Source organism: Mastigoproctus giganteus, chromosome 2 (assembly GCF_048544385.1).
Source record: "Mastigoproctus giganteus isolate SK-2022 chromosome 2, ASM4854438v1, whole genome shotgun sequence".
Taxonomy (NCBI): Eukaryota; Metazoa; Arthropoda; class Arachnida; order Uropygi; family Thelyphonidae; genus Mastigoproctus; species Mastigoproctus giganteus.
The window spans coordinates 140,909,784-140,927,988 of NC_143576.1; the positions used below are offsets into that span (position 1 = coordinate 140,909,784).

General features: G+C 35.8%; 1 protein-coding gene across 2 annotated transcripts in view; it reads left to right on the forward strand.

The window, feature by feature from the left end:
- The window catches only part of LOC150089620 (4-hydroxy-2-oxoglutarate aldolase, mitochondrial-like), a 63,262-nt gene extending 54,203 nt beyond the window's left edge, over positions 1 to 9,059 (forward strand). For both annotated transcript variants that reach the window (XM_090368693.1, XM_090368692.1), the window contains exons 5-7: positions 2,110 to 2,206; positions 6,766 to 6,899; positions 8,883 to 9,059. In XM_090368693.1, coding sequence (XP_090224819.1) covers positions 2,110 to 2,206; positions 6,766 to 6,899; positions 8,883 to 9,032 — 381 coding nt within the window. In that variant the 3' untranslated portion in view covers positions 9,033 to 9,059. The remainder of the gene's footprint in view (positions 1 to 2,109; positions 2,207 to 6,765; positions 6,900 to 8,882) is intronic.
- The last annotated feature ends 9,146 nt before the right edge of the window (positions 9,060 to 18,205 follow it).

Here is an 18,205-nt window from a genome sequence, read left to right on the forward strand (position 1 = left end):
ACTACTAGATGAAGAAGCAATTGCCCTAACCAGAGAATGGTTGTTTTTTGAGCTCTAAGAAAGTAGATTAGTTATAGTTAAATTTTAATTTAAAAATTTTTTTTTTTTGTTATAATTTTTTAATGTGCATAATGTATGGGGAGGGAAGCACAGGATCTGATGCTTGTTCTTATTAGCATTAGCAAAGGCATATGATGCAAGAAAGCAAGCTTATACAGCATCATAAAAAAAAAAAAAAAAAAATCCCTTCCCATTTCACCCATCCATTCGCTCCAAAAGTTTGTCCAGTTCTTCCTTAAATTTATTTAAGCTATCAACTTCCACAACAACAACAGATGGAAGTTTGTTCCAGAAATCAACTACCAGCTGTCTAAAGGCAAATTTTCTCGCATCTGTTCTATAAATGTCTTTCTTCAATTTGAGTTTATGCCCCCTCAATCTGAGGACGAATCCCATCAGCATTGAGCCTGCTCAAACCATTCAAAGCCTTATACACCTCAGTCGGATCACCTCATAGGTACCTAGTATCCAGATGCTGCAATTTGCAGAACTTAAGCCTTTCTTGTAAGAGCACCCCTTTCTTCCACACACCAGTCTTGTTGCCCTTCTCTGTACTTGTTCTAGCAACTCTACATCCTTCCTAAAATGAGGCCTCCAGACCTGTATGCAGTACTCAAGGTGTGGCCTGACTATTGCTTTATACAAAGGGATAATCACCTTATCCCAGCTAGTAAAATTCCTGTATATCATTGACAAGACCCCCATGTCCTGCTCTGGCAGCATGTTTGCACTGCTCAGAAAACTTCATATCTGACTGCACAATTATCCCCATGTCTTTTTCATTCTCTACTATGCTGAATGTAGTACCATGCAGTTGGTACATTTCTCTGGGATTACTGCTAGCTATATGCAGTACTTTGCATTTGTCAATGTTAAATGTCAGTTGCCACTTCTCAGTCCATCTGCCCAACTTTTCTAGATCCTGTTGCAGTAGCATACAGTCATTACTGTCATTAACAAGCCTGCCAACCTTTGTATCATCTGCAAAGTTTCATATTAAGCCTGATAAACCTTCATCAATATCATTGATAAATATACAAAACAACAATGAGCCCAACACTAAACCTTGGGGGACTCCACTAATGACATTAGTTCACGAAGAGCAGTGTCCATTGATTACCACTCTGTTTTCTCCCATTCGACCATTCTTTTATCCATTGTAGCAACATGCCCTTAATGCCATACTGCTCAAATTTGTGTAGTCTTTCATGTGCAACAGTATCAAAAGGCTGATTATAATGACTGTCATAACTGTAACTGGCTGTGTGATCATGGGACCATACAAAAATAATGTTTTTAGTTTTCAAATTAAATAGTTAATGTACAAGTTACATTCGATATATGTACAGCCTTTTCTACTAGGTATTTTTTCAGAATTATTTGCTTGTTGTAATAGATAAGCATTTCTTATCAGTTTTTGTAGAATATGTTATTTTATAAATAGCATTGTACTTATACAACATTATTTGATCAGTTTTTTGCTAGAAGAGAAAATAACAGTGAAAATGGTCTATTTATGACTGCCCTGTAAATTTTTAAAAGTTTTGATATAAAAATTGCTTCTTGTAAACACTTATGCAGTGATGGCTTCAAAATTTTACATTAAGTTGTACTGCAAAATATTTTAAAAAGTAATTCATTAATTTTTAAAATATCATGAGTAATTGATAATGCTACTCAGAACGAGAGCATACTATGATGTGCAAACAGATTCCACAAGTAGGGAATATATATATTTATCAGAACATGATGAGTTGATAGACACATTAGCAGGGACAGGTTGTATATATATCAAAAGGTTTTATTATTGATTTCAAACAGTCACATTTATAAGAATTGTATTTTGTGAATTTACTAAACCCTCTCGCACTGTTTAAATTAAAGATAATTGCCCTTCAGGTATTCTGGTCATATTTAATGTCTGTAATATGTATTATCCCCTTGATTTATATTAACAGTGTAGAAATGAATGTGGTTCATAATTGTTGTTTAGATAACAAATTAATAAATAATTAGATAACAAAAAATAAACATTTAATTGTTGTTTAGATAACAAAACTCAGTCTGTTAGTGCATAAAACAAAGAATAAAAATTTTGAAGTTATGGCTGGATCTGCAGGACATTTTTTACCAGCTTTACTGGTTGGTAAGTCTTCTTTTTTATGGAAATAAATTATTAAATATTTGTGAATAATATTTCTTTTTAATTTTCATGAATTTATAAATTTTGTGGTCATTTATGTATTTAATAAGAAAGTAATCAAATGCAATTGTGTGGTGGTGGTGGGGAGGGTGAGTCACAGCCCAGCTTACTTCACAGTGAATTTTATAGGAATAACAGTTCTAGCCCACAGAGATCCTAGATATCTTTAAGCAAAACTCTGATGGTACAATGGAGAAAAAAATTTGATCATTATGGAAAAAAAGCAATTCTCCTCGACACCATTGTGGGGAGAATTTAAAGATTTATGGAAGGGATCCTGAAGTTTTCATCTCCAGAATTGTTATGGGTGATGAGACATGGGTTCACCACTGGGATCCTGGGACCAAGCAAGAATCAATGCAATGGAAACACAAGGGTTCTCCCCCATCCAAAAAATTTTGGGCACAACCTTCAGCTGACAAGATTATGGCCACCATTTTTTGGGATGCTGAGGGAATTTTGTACATTCACTACTTGGAACACAAGCAGACAGCTACTGGAAAGTCATATGCATCCTTACTATACAAAGGGTACTAGGAAAGTTTTGCAATACAGCTTTGTTTATTTAATTTTTTCAAAGTAATTTCCTCTACATTCAATACACCTCTCCATCCTCCGAAACCAATCTTTAAACCAGTTCTGCCAAGTTTCACTAGGGAGTAAAGCACACTCGTTGTCCCAAGCCCGTAGAAGGTCCTCATCACTGGAAAACTGCCTCCCTTTTAGCTTCATTTTCACATGCGGGAACAGTGAAAAGTCGCAGGGAGCAAGGTCTGGACTGTAGGGAGGGTGCTCGAGAAGTTTCAGTCCTGTCATGGTCAAATATTCGGTGCAGGCTTTGGCATGGTGAGCTGCAGCATTATCGTGATGGAGGTACCAGGTGTCCATTCTTGACTTTGGCCGCAGGTTCTTCGTAGATCCAATGATTTTAGGCAGGCATTGTTCAGTATACCACTTAGCTGTGACTGTCTTCTGCATGTCCAAAACGACACGTTCCACAATTCCACTCGATTTGAAAAATACAGCTATCATTTTCTTCTTTACAGATCGGGATTTTCTGACAATTACGGGTGTGTCGTCATCATCAAAGACCCAAACTTTGTTTTGAGCCTTGGTCGGCAGATCGTAATAGTACAGCCAAGTCTCGTCACCTGTCACGATGTTGTTCACATACCAAGATTGTCCCTTATCAAACTTTTTTAACATCTCCCGGCACCAAGTCACACGTCGTGTCATCTGCTCTTCAGTCAGTTGATGCGGCACCCAGAGAGAACAAAGTTTCTTCACGTGCAAATGATCTTGCAGAATCGAACGAATTGCTGGTGCATTTGGGCCCAAAGTATCCTCTATCTGTTGGTAGGTCACTCGCCTGTTTTCGTCAAGCATTTTCCTCACAGCAGTAACGTTTTCCTCCGTAACTGACGTTCGTGGCCTTCCCGGCCTCTCAGAATCCTCCAGAGTGAAATTTCCCCTTTGGAATTCTCTATACCACCTGAATATCGTTGTACGATGTGGACAATCATCATCTAGTGCAAGAGTCATTTCTTCTAAGCACTGGTCTATGGTTAAACCACGCACGAAATTATACCACAAAACTGTCCTTATCTCATTTCGTGACCACGATGCCATCGCAAGCACTTTACACTCTCACTACTAATGAATAACTAAGCCCATCAACTTGGCGCGGCGGATACTATGCACGTATGAACATGTCTCAACATGCAGCAACAAGCAGCTTCCTGTGATTCATTGTTGCGTCATATTGCAAAACTTTCCTAGTACCCTTTGTATAACCTAATGGATGTCATAAAGGAAAAATGCCATGGAAAACTTTCCAGAGGTGTGCTGCTTCTTCAGGACAACACACCAGTGCACAGGTCACATGCTGTTTTGAGAGATTGTGACTTTACAGAACTTACCCATCCACCTTACAGCCTGGATCTGGTCCCCAGTGACTATTCCCTGTTTCGTGAAAAAACATACGTGGACGTTGCTTTCTATGATAATAAACTGAAGTCTGCTGTTTCTACATTCTTTAATGGACAGGACAATGAATTTTATATGTCTGGTATTTCCTCATTGCAACAAAATGGAATATTTTGCATTCTGTATTGAAGTTCAGGGGAGTTACGTTGAAAAAACGTTGAAAAATAAAAAGGATTTTTGCCTCTATCTCATTTCCTTCATAGGCAGGAAATCTTCACAATTTATTGAACGCCCTTTGTATGTGTAAATTTCCTACATTACTGCATTGAGATTTAACTGAAAAATCTATATGCTAGTTAGAGTATAAAAGTATTTTGCCTATATTTATAGGCAAAATATGGAGGAAAATACATTTTAAGGAAAATAAACATTTTGCTTGACTAATCAAATGACATTTGCTCTTTCAAAATGGGCAGACAAATGCCTTATAATGTACCAAACCGAGGATCATTTGAAAATGGAAGGTTCTTGACCACCCGTCCATCATCCAGATTCCATCTTTCCAGAAGGTTAAATAAATATCTTTGAAGACATTAGTGTTTAAATCCAGTGAGGATGTTCAACAGACAGAGAAAACATGTTTTATGCAGCAGGATGTGGTAAAAACTAGAGAACATTTTCTTTGGTACTCCCCATAAGAAGCAGGAGGTTAAGAAGCTCCTGAGCTCTCCACTAATTTTTAACGAGTTCCTAATCGTTCACAAATTCAACAGATAATTACATAGCTAATTACATTAGGGATGTTCAATGTTCAAACTGCGGGTCATAGTCTACAATTTCAGCAACTTAAGGGGGTCACATTTTTTTTTTTTAAATTTTGCCTCAGGTTTCAAATTTAAAAAGTTTTATTAGAAATAGTTTTAAATATTTTTATTTGATATAGAAGTAAATCATATTTTTTTCTTGCCCAGTTCTAACCCAAATGAAATCATTTGTTGTATTCACAAAGGAGATTGCATAAATTCATTTATCATTTTAGGGTTAGGGGTTACATCCCTGGATTACATATTATGGAAGTTGAAGGGCATTTTTCAGTACAGGACTTCGACTGTGATATAAAGAAACACTGCAATATGTTCTGGAAATTTACTTAGGATTTGGAGATGATAATAATTATATACAGTAGAGCCCGGATAAGAAATTCCCACATAAGAAGTTTTCCCCTGTACTAGGTTTGGTTTCTTAAGTTCCAATTTCTACTGTATATATTGTAATGTATTATTTTTCTGGGTAAAACGTTTTCCCACATAAAAATAGTTCGTGATAAAGAATAAGAATACACAGTGTATTATTATAATGACATTTTTCCACTTAATACGTTTTTTAAATATAGAAATAATATTTTTTTAATATTAAAAAATATTAAACAATATAAACATTTGGTAATCGAACAAGTTAGTGCCAAGCATCATTTTAGTTCATAGTAAACCACCGAAGTAGGTGAAATGGCATTGTTTTTGATATATAGTATGTGTGTATCTCATATTGTGAATGCCTTCACAACAAGTTGCCCTGATGTTGCACTACCTCCAATAAGCAACGCTTCGCCAATGGAGAAGACAAATGTTACTTATTCTCGGCAGATACCACCACCCAGAGGTGGTGGGGTGGTGGTATCCACCGAGAATCTATTGGCGAAGTGTTGCCTACTTGGGAATCCATTGTCGGAGCTTTGCTTATTCAAGGTAGTTCAGTATCAGGGCAACTCGTTGTGAAGGCACTTACAATATGAGATATAACAAAAACTATGCCATTTCACCTAATTTGGTGGTTTACTACGAACTAAAATGATACCTGGCACTAACTTGTTCATTTAGTGAATTTTCCGTAGTCTGAGGCTTTCAGCGCTAAAACATTTTTAGTAGCAACATTTTTTTCATAATGGAAAACAATGATATATTGCAATTGTTTTCATCTTTATCCATAATTAGATATGTAGACCACATTAAGCATTGTTCTGATGGTTGTGAACAGTTCAGAATTACTTAGTGGATTGTTGCTGTGTCATATTGTAATTGCAACCTTTTAAGGTATGTTGAAACTCCAAAGGAGTTTATTCTTCCAACTTGGTAATGAGTTTATTTTCTCATTTTAAAATTCTCATTTTAAAAATGTTTCCCATAGGCAGAGTAAAATATTTATAAATTTTGAAATAGTACTTAAAAATCATCTTTAACTTATGTATGTGTATCTTTTCATTTTTATTTGTGTAGTTAATATTTCATACCCTTAGGTCCCTTTCCCTTTTAAAAAGTTTTCCCGTGTAAGAAGTTTTAAACCTCTGGTCCCTTGAAAAACTTCTTATCTGGTTTCTACTGTGTGTATATATATATATATGTCTGTATTTTCCTACGTTCTAAATAAATTTAACTAACCAGGACTGCAGTACAGTGCAGTGTTTCTGTCTACTTTTGTATCACATCTACTTGTATGTAGACATGATATTTTTATTTGATTTTTTAAAATTTATTTTGAGCCATTATATGTGTATTAAGTGTGCTAAATTTTTTGACCAGGTTGTGTCGGAGGAATATTTGGACTTGCGAATGTTTTAGGTGAACAAATTTGTCAGCTTTATCATCTCTTTCAGCAGAAAAATATTACTGATGCATGTAGTCTGCAATATCGACTTATTGCTCCTAATACAGCAGTAAGTATAGATATTTTAACTAAGAATTTCATTTTATATATATTGCAATATGATTAAGTAAGTTCACCTTTTAACTGAATTTTTTGGGGAAACTTAAGATCTAAAGATTGCTTTGAGCCCATAAGGGATAGATTCTAAAAAAAAAAAAAAAAAATGAATTAGATTGTGTTTTAACTTTGTCTACATGTACACAATAATTTAAATTATTAACTTGTATTCCAATCACATCAGGTCGCTAAATTTAGTACCATAGGTACCACTTGAGATTTCCCAACTTAATGTTTCCAAAATTATAAAAAGTTGTGAGGAAATTGTGTTTGCTGCCATGTGTAATGCTTTTAAAATCTAAATAACTCAGCACAGACTTTCAAGAAACAATTTCAGTTTAGTCAGATAAAGACTATAAAAGTTTCGGTCCATAAGTAATATACCCTCTTGGGCAAAAATATTTTTTGTAATTGAGTTGTCATCATGAAGTTTTATATATATTGCTAGTATAGATATTAAGACATAAACTTGCTAAAATAAAAGATCCTGTCTATTACAGATCTGAAGTTGTGAACAGTCAAACGATTGCCAATTCCTCCACCAATAATAGAGTTCCTTTTCAAGTCAGGTGATAAAGCTCTCCAGATTCATGAAAAATTGAGGTTGTTGCTGCTTAAAGGTTTTATGACACAAAACATCAAAGGCCAAGATGTATCTTTCTAGGTTTCTTAATGTAACCCATGTTTTGTTAGATTTATTTATCAATCCAGAGTTGCTGAACAAAATAAAACAGTTCTTCTAGATTCGTAGTTACCTAATATCTGTTGAAGCATTGATGCATTCTATTATTACATAAACTCCGAAAACATAGCAATCTGGAATTTCGGAACTGAGGGCATGCCAAAAGAATGTGCTTTACTGAAAGTTTAACTTTGCATTGAACACTGACAGGGGGGAAGAGAGATTTTCATTAGTGAAGAGATGATAATGCGTAAGATGCATGTGTCCTATTCAGCCTAGCAAGCAGTACTTCTCTGTGATTTTTCCTGATGCCAGATTCCCATATTTGTGGATTGTTAGTGTTTTCCTGTAGGAGGGGAAGTAAGATGTATGGCTGTGATGGCACAGAATGAATCAGATTATATTAACACAAAGTGATGACTGCTGACATTTTGTTTACTGCAAGCTGGATAGCTTATAATTCTGCAGAGAATTAGAATCATATCTTGGCATTTGCCAAGATATGATTTACAATTAAGGTACAAAAGACCAAGGGGGAGACCAAGAATGAGATGGAAGAACATCATAAAGACTGATGTCATTAAGAGAGGAGGAAACTGGAGTGAAATCAGTGATGGAGAGAAGTACAAGAACATGGTGGCAAGGCTTCATATCAGCCTGTGGAATAGCAGAATGATGATAAAAGAAGTCATTGTATATGTTGAGCATAAAAAAATTGCAGCCATTATCAACCCACTGCAGGATGAAAGCCACCTCAACAATTCATGTTGATGGAAATGGCATAGCCTCTTTTTATACATAGCTTTCAGAAAATTAGGTTTGCTACTTATTGCACTTTCCCATGATTGTCTTGGTATTGCACTATTCTCAATAAAAATCACTTCTCCAATTGAGAAGTATACTGCCAATCAGAGTCAAAACCTTGACGATGGTTTTGAACCTGATTGGGTTGTCCTCTGTGGGTAGGACGGCACTGTGAATATCTGAACAAGAAAGAGGCTATGGCTGACACATATGATGATGTTTTATAGTATGAAGCTTTTATTCTAAACTAACCATTAGTATTTATTATTAATTTTTTAAAATATTTTGTATCTTGTTTTTTCAAACTCACTTCATTTGACAAGCATTTTATTTAACATGTGGTGCTAATCCTTATACATAGTATATACCTGTACATAATGAATTATAGGTAATTTTATAGGTAAATTGATATTTTGATATACATTGTCATTGCTGTATTTCTTCAATTAGGTAACGAGAAAATATGGTGTACCAGGTGTAAAAGTAGCTATGGAATGGTTTGGTTATTATGGCGGTCCTACAAGAAGTCCCTTACAAATGCTCAATAAAGAAGATATACAGAAGATAAGAACAGATTTCGAGGATAATGGTTTTCTATAGAAACATGAAATAATCATGACATGCAAATAATCATGGTGTAATCAATTAATGATTTTTATGAAATTAAAATTCCTCAAAATAGTATGTGTTTCTAATTTCATAAAAATCATGTAAATAACATTAAAAAATGCAAAATTAAAAACAAAACTTTTTTTATATGCCATAATGGACATAAAATTGCAATGAAGCTCTTAAAATGTTTATTTAAGTCACTGCAATGGCTATAGTGATAATATAACACAATATTTGGTTTTAAAAATATTAATACATCATAAAATATTGAAAAAAAAAAAAAATACATTTTGAAGCCCTATCAACCCTTTGATGGTCACTTCACCCTATTCGATAGAAATTTCTCAAATTTTTAATTGAGAATGGCCACAAAATATTACTTTGGAAAATACCGTGATTTATTCCCAAGTGAATGGAATGGTTTTTGAGAGAAGGGAAGAATTAAATGGGATAAAAATGAACCCCATGATCATTAGTGGGTTAAGATGTATCTGAAGGAAGCAATATCTTGAATTTCATAGGTGGGTAAACATCTTAAGGTGGAATTTAATTTTTTTTATATTTGAGTCCAAATAATTTAAACTCCTCAGGTTGGATAACATCATAAGTGGATTATACCATATTATATATATATATATATATATGCTAAGTGATCACTGAATTATGACCACCCCCTATGAAAACTGAATGCAACCCATTGACCACGTGAGGTACGATAGTGCGGAATTAGTCAACCTACGTAGCATAGATAAGGTGTCAGTGGTTCAGTAGGTAGTAAAATTCTGAGCATGATGGGTAAAAGGATTTACCGGACTTTGATAAAGGACAGATTGTGGCTGCTCGACGAGCTGGTGCCTAGATTTTCCAAACTGCTGAACTGGTGGGATGTTTGAGATCCGCTGTAGTTAAAGTGTACCAGGATTGGCGTCAAAATGGTCAAACAATGACCCGATGGCAAAACTGCAAAGGTCAGTGAAAGGTTGATGTTGAAGGTGAGTGCTGGGTCTGATGACTCATAAAGGTGAACAGGCATGGCACTGTTGAAGAGTTGACTACCCAATACAGCATGGGCCAACCCGGAACAATATCTGGCATGACCATGTGTCGCATGCTCGCACTTGTGGGCTGTACCAGCAATGATCCCTACAGCATCCTCTTCTAACCAAGGTTCATTGGCACAAAAGACTCGCCTGGTGCAAAGAGCATGCAAGTTGGACGTGTGCTGGTCGGATGAGTCACATTATGGTCGTGTACGGATTTCGCGTCAACAACATGAGGTTCTTGATCCATCATGCATGGTATCAAAAGTGCAGGCTGGTGGATGCAGTTGTATGGTGTGGGGCATGTTTCACTGGCAGGGACTTGGACCCCTGGTGCACGTGGAACAACGTATCAGTGGTCTCCGCCATCGTCAACTGCTTGCTGACTGTGTACACCCCACTATGTTACACTTTTTCCCGAATGGCGATGGTGCCTTCCAAGATGACAATGTGCCGAGCCATCGGGCACTTGTTGTGCAGAAATGGTTTGAGGAACACAGTTCTGACTTCCAGCATATCGATTGGCCTCCGAACTCCCTCGATATCAATACCATAGAGCACTTGTGGGACACTATGGAAAGGCATATCAGGCATAATAATAACAATACACCAGTCACCTCCATACCTGCATTGCTAACTACATTACACACAGCTCGGTTGGCCATACCTCCCGAACGCTTCCAACATCTTGTAGAATCAATGTCATGACGGATATCTGCTGTACTGAGGACAAAAGGAGGACCTACGAAGTATTAGGTAGGTGGTCATAATTCATTGATCACTCAGTGTATATCTGTAAATTAATGATGATTGTTTCAATCTAATCTATTTTACTCAGTTGATGTTTCCTATCCAGGCTAACTTTGGGAGGGGGATAGGCAAACAAGTAAGCAGAAATTTTTCATGTTCAAACTATTTTTGAATGCCCAGGTCCTTGAATAAGCTGTGTATCCCATATTTTAAGACATATAAAGTGGGGGGGGGGGATTATTGAAGCCTTAAAGCATACAAATAGGTATGTATATATATACTGATAATACATAGTGTCTTATTCTCATATGAAACAAAACTGCCCATTATCCATTCAAAGATATACTGGTATGGTATATTTTGAAAGGATATTGGACAATCTCCACTCCTTTCACTTTCCTCATCAATTAAGTTCACATGGTAGATCACTCTCCCATAAGTGGTCATCCTCAGCTATCAAGCTTATTAGATATCCTACACTTCATAAAGCTCTTTTCGGTCAATGTAGGCAAAATGCATGCCGATAAATGACTGAGCAAAGTTGCCCGACCCCAGGCAATTTGATTTCCCCAACTAGTGAAAGTGCTGCCCACTAGAAACTATCACATATATTGTTCTTTTAATGTTGACTTTAAATGGCCAATTTAGATATAAATCCAGTAGTTTCAGCACCAATTTGGACTAGATATGGAAATAATATGGACTAGATCCATATATATGCTTTTGAAGGAAGCTCTAAATATTTTATGATTCTGCCACACACTTATTTGATCCAGTCTATGTTCAGAGTATTATCCAACTGTGCTGATTCTTGTGCTTGTGCAATCAAACCTTTTACTCTGACTTTTGTTAGTGTATTTCCTTTTAGAACAATGTAGAATGTAAATTTCTGCCATCCACCATGATTAAATAACATTACAGTTTTTACTGTTGTGTCAAGAGGCATTTCAAAATTCACAGATGTTTGATCAGCATTTTTAATTTGGGAGAGAACATAGAATTGCTGTTGCAAATTAATAACATAAAAAAAAAAAAAAAAAAAAAAAAAACATTTTGTATTTTTATTTTTTTTTTATGTTATTCCAAACAAAGAAAAGCTACTGTGTTTTCAAACACAGTAGCTTCTCTTTGTTTGGAAGTTGCTGGGAAATACTTTTTTCCTTCTGATACACAAATCATTTCTCGAGAAAACCTCACCACCCATCACCACCCTGCCTGTCTTGAACCTGATTCCATATTCTTAGCCAATACTACAGCCTCTAACTAGCACATTTAACGTTGCCTACCCAAAACCGCTGCCTCTTCCAAAATATCCCAATAGAATAAAAGCTTTGTAAATGTTATTCATAAAGCTTTTTTTTCCTTTTCCAGGGTTTTACGAGCATATTAACAAATACTGCTCTACTTTTAACATTGTTTTGCACCAACAACTTTATCTTCTTTCTCCAGTCTCATATAACTTTCACTAACATATTTCCTTCCCAGCAGTATGATTTCAAATTTTTAGGTTTGTTTTTGACTTAAAACAAAGTTGAGATCCTTAATCTATATCATATGAGAAAGTTGAGGTCATTAATCTGTATCATTCCCATGTAATACTTGCACAATAACATCTTATACCAATTAAATCCAAGGCCTGCACTGTTCAGTGTATTTGAAAGCCCATTTTCATATACACTCTTTTTTGCTGATCAGTAGACTTACTGTGATCTTTTAAAGTATATCAGTATTGCTTTCAGCACCAGTTCAAGTTCTTAGGGAAGGAGAATGGACATGAATCTTAAGCATTTTGTTTTTTTTGGACTAATTTATTGGGATGTGACTATGGTGTAAGTCTTCAGTTTCTCTTTCTGGCTAAAACCAGGTGCATGCAAAAAAAAAAATAATAATTTTTGTCTTTTTTTGTTAAGGAGTATAGCTCTTTTCCACATCTGGCATTTTATCCTAAACCAAACAAATTTGTATTGTATACATTTTGAGCACATTAGATTTTTTTTTTCTTAAATTAATAGAATTATTTCATGTTCTATGATTAATAGTGGTGATAGGTAAATAATTAATCAATTTTCCATAATTAATTAATAATATATACGAAAAAGCAATTATTTTATTTCACTGCATCTCACAATATAAATGAGGTGCCTCTGTAGCCAGGTGGGCAGGAGCAGCAGTGCGTAGCACACGCTTCTTGATTACACCGGGGTTCGAGCCCGTGACCACCAAATACGGAGGATGTAGAAAGGTCAGGAAATGACCACCGCATATCCCCGGAGCAATATGGCCTTAGTTGCTAATGCTCCTAAAAACCAAATAACAACAACAATATAAATAATTGCGAGATGTTTAATGGTTTATTTGTTTAACTTCTTGTTGAGTGAATATCACATTGCCCTACAATATAGATCTTCTGTGGATAATAAAGTGTAAACAGTAATAATTCACAATTTATATATTGAATAAATTAATTACAAAAAATGGACTCTTGAAAAAGCACCTTCATTTCTAATAGATGCATAGTGCTTAAACTACGAATCTCTTTTGTGTGCTGCTGCTGCTGTCGTATTATCCTTTTGATACATTGCCACAGTTTATAAGTACTTTGGCTAATTATATATTAATAATATTGAAAATATGTAAAAAAAAAAGTGATGAATTTCTAGTACACTATAAATTTCTAAGAGCTAAATATGATAGAACTTCAAAAATCTGGCCTTATTTGAATATGTCTCAGAGGCTAATTGATGGTAAATTGACAGAAGAAAATTTCTAAGCGCTAAATATGATAGAACTTCAAAAATCTGGCTGCCTTTGAATATTTCTCAGAGGCTAATTGATGGTAATTGACAGAAGAAAAATAAGTTGGCCACCGGACTTCAGAAATGTATTGCAGGTGCCATAGTTATGCATTATGTTAAATTAATAATTTCCAGATGCCAGTTTCTTTGTTTTACATATTTTCTACACAATGTATCATCATTACTGTGTATTTGCAACGTATAAAATCATCCATTTTGCTTATGTTAATTGCCAGTTCACGATACGTTACTGAATAGTACAATAGTAATGTATTTAGTTTATAAGGTGATTCAATTGCCAAAATCATATTGCACTTTTTATACCTCATATTAAAAAGTATTGGACAATATTGTGATAAAATATTATCACAACACCCCCGTACCAGAGGTAGCATTTGAACCCTTGACTGTTATTTCTTACTCACTAGGCCAGTTCAGCAGTATGGGTTAATATTTCGGCTTAATCCTGGTGAATATCTTTCTGTGGAGATTAAACGGTATCAGAGCTACTGTATTATCTAATAAAAATAACAAATTGCCCTCGAATACATACGCTACATGCATACCCTTCAAAAAACTCCGGAATGTTATAAAATCTTTTATGCTTGGTTTGGAACTTGCTAGATTAAGAGATTCTAATGGTTTCATGAAAATCCATTCATTGGGAGTTTAGCTGTTACATGAAGATGATCATGCTTAAGCTAGTAGGTGCTTTATGCATTTTTGAAAAGGTGCCTATTAAAAGAGCTAAACTAATATTTTCCTATGAGGGTAGACTTAGGAACTTGTTGTATTTTTGACTCAGCATTTACTAATCAGTATAAACATTAATTAAAATGATGCTTTAGCATTACTTATACATAAATGTAATACAGTAACTTTCATAACTGAAGCTTATTATTTTTAAATATTCAGAACTGACTAATCCTGGCACAATGAAACCAGATATGTATTGAGAGATTGAGCTCACGTGTGTTGCTACACAAAATGCATGACACACTGTTAATTGGTTTGCCGGTGTATCAGCTGCAATAAAAAAAAATGCAGTCAAGTAATTAATTCCTCTGCCTGTAGCCATACAGAGTATAAGCAAATTGATCTATATGGTTGCTCTTTGCTGGAAGATAAATCTCCATTTATTAGTTCTCTGAAATTATAATTTTTTTGGTTTATTTCACCTAAGAAAGAGAGTAGTAGTATTTAGCTTAGGTTACTCAGACCATTTAAACTTAATTGCCTTAATTGATTGTCATGCAGATTCCTGGTTTTCAAATGTAACTTAAAGAACTCATTTGTGGTAATTGTGATCTTTTCTCTGTCCCCCTTTCCAACATGATCATATTTTCCTAAAATGAGATTTTCAAACCAATATCCAGTATTCAAGATGTGGCCTAACCTTGCTTTATACAGTGGAATAATCACCTTTTTTATCTCTACTGGCAGTTTCTATATATAATTTACAAAAACCTCTGAGCTATCCTAGTAGTCTCCCTACACTGCTTAAAAAACTTCATATTAGACAGTATAATTACTATGGACCTTCTCATTGTTTTTTGTTACCTGGTACAGAATCATTATTAATGAAATGCAAGACCCTATGCATCTAAATAATTTGATGTAGATCTTAGTGAATTGTGTTAACTACTTATCAAATATTTGCTTGTAGAGATAGAGGGGTCATAATCCCACTGTATAAGGCAATTATAATACCACATTTGGAATAATGTGTCACATTAGCATTAGTAGAGGCATTTGATGCAAGAAAGCAAGCTTATGCAGCATCAGCCAAAAAAAAAAAAATAATAAAATAAAAAAAATAATAAATAAATAAAAAAAATAAAATAAAAATAAATAACCACTTCCACTTCACCCCTCTGTTCGTTCGAAATACCTGTCTAGCTGAGCCTTAAACTTATTTAGGCTATCAACTTCCACAACAAGGGATGGAAGTCTATTCCACCAACCAACCACCCGCTGGCTAAAGGCAAATTTCCTCACGTCTACCTACATCTGTCTTTTTTTTTTCAATTTGAATTTATACCCTCTCAGGTGATTATTCTGAGCAAGAGGAAGAATCCCATCAGCATTGAGCATGCTCAAACCATTCAAGGCTTTATACACCTCTATCAGATCACCTCGCCGGTGCCTAGTCTCCAGACACTGTAATTTGCAAAACTTAAGCCTTTCTTCGTAAGAGCACCCCTTTGTTCCATTCACTAATCTTGTTGCCCTTCTCTGTACTCGTTCCAGCATCTCTACATCCTTCTTGAAATGAGGCCTCCAGACCTGTATACAGTACTCTAGGTGTGGCCTGACCATTGCCTTATACAAGGGAATAATCACCTCCTTATCCCTGCTAGAAAAATTCCTATATATCATCGACAATACACCATGAGCTACTCTTGCAGCCCGTCTGCACTGCTCAGAAAATTTCATATCTGCCTGCACAACCACCCCCAGGTCCCTTTAATTCTCTACCACTGTCAGTGTAGTACCACAAAGTTGATACGTTGCTCTGGGGTTGCTGTTTCCCATATGTAGTACTTTACATTTGTCAATGTTAAACTTCATTTGCCACCTCTCAGCCCATCTGCTCAACCTTTCCAGATCCTGTTGCAGTAGCATAGTGTCAGTAGTGTCCTTGACAACCCTGCCAACCTTCGTATCGTCTGCAAACTTGGACATTAAGTTTGATATACCATCATCAATATCATTTATAAATACAGAAAACAATAATGGACTCAATACTGAACCCTGAGGGACTCCACTAATAACACGATGAGCAGTGTCCATTGATTACCACTCTCTGTCTTCTCCCCCTCAACCACCCCTTTATCCATAGCAGCAATTTGCATCCAATGCCACACTGCTCCAATTTGTGCAGCAGTCTTCCATGTGCAACAGTATCAAAAGCCTTTATAAGATCCAAGTATTTAATATCAAAGTTATTCCCTGCATCCAGTTCTTTTGTGACAGCATCATAGTATCCAATCAAATTGGTCAGGCAAGACTTCCCCTTAACAAAACCATGCTGTGTCTGAGCTATGACTGAAGTCTTGTCTAGATGATCCTGCAGTGCTTCTTTAACCAGTGCCTCCATTAATTTTCCAGGAACAGAAGTTAAACTAACAGGTCTATAATTATTTGTGTCGCCCTTTGATCCTCCTTTGTGAATTGGGGTCACATTTGCACATCTCGTCCATGGGTACTTCCCCTGTGTCCAAGGAAGCTCTCATAATTATGGCTAAGGGTTTGCTTACTTCCTTTGCTGCCTCCTTTAATATAACTGGATAGATCCCATCCACCCCAGGTGCCTTTCTTGTATTTACCTTCAATTTCTCCTCCACTTTGCTCTCAGTTATTATAAGATTCTCTAGCTTACTGCCAGAGTTGAATACACCTCTGGCATTCCCCTCGCTGAATAACTCCTCATGTGTGAATGTCGATGCAAAATATTCATTCAGTTTGTTAGCTACCTGAGCAGGATCATCAACAGTTGACCCATCGATATCAAGTGGTCCAATCTGATTCATCCCCTTCCTTCTAGAGTTTACATAAGTAAAGAACTCTTTGTTGTTTTTCTTTGCATCCCTTGCCAAAAATTTCTCGTAATCTGCCTTCGCCTGCCTAACCTCCTTTGTAACTTGGTTACAGATCAACTTGTATCTATCATAGGCTTCTGTGTCACGTGTTAATTTGTATATATCCCATGCATTTTTCTTCTCTGCCATATGTCTCATTAGTTCATCAGACATCCACTTAGGCCTAAACCTTGAACAATATTTCTTAGTTGGTATGTAAAGCCTAGTAGCTTCCAAGATAAGTTCTTTGAATGCTTCCCATTTTGAATTTGCTGTTGGTAACATCATCAGTTGGTCTCACTGTATAGAATTTAAATACTGTCTTAGTCCATCGTAGTTGCCTTTACGAAAGCAATAACCCTTCCCTTTACCCCTAATGGTAGTTACCTCTTTGAGTAAATCCCACTTCAGCACACTGTGATCACTGCCACCTAGTGGTTCATTTACCTGCAGATTCTTAATGCATGAAGAATCACAACTGATAATCAAATCAAGAGTATTACTCCCTCTAGTTGCCTCCCGAACATGCTGATGTAGAAAACAATCATCCAATAAATCCACAAAAGCCTTGCTAGTGTGTGAGTGACCAGCCCCCAAATTCCAATTTCTTAACTAATAGCATAACCCCTCCTCCCTTCCTACCCTGTCTATCCTTTCTGTAGACATTGTACTCCCCAAATTCCAATTCTGCATTCCTTATATCTGTGTGATACCATGTCTCTGAAATCCCCACAATATCTGCCTTTGATGTTTTGAGCAATACCTCAAATTCATCAAATTTATTTACTAAACTCCTAGCATTGGTGTACATGCAAGTATACATGCACCTGTTCTTTTTCTTAGCTACCCTAACACAACCTATGTGTTTATTTGTACCCCAATGATTCCCAGCAGTCTCTGAACTATCCTGCATCTTATTTTCCAGGCTGCGGCTCATTCCAATAGAAGCAGTGCAAGAATTACTTTCACCTCTGCCAGTGGCTACTGTTAATCTA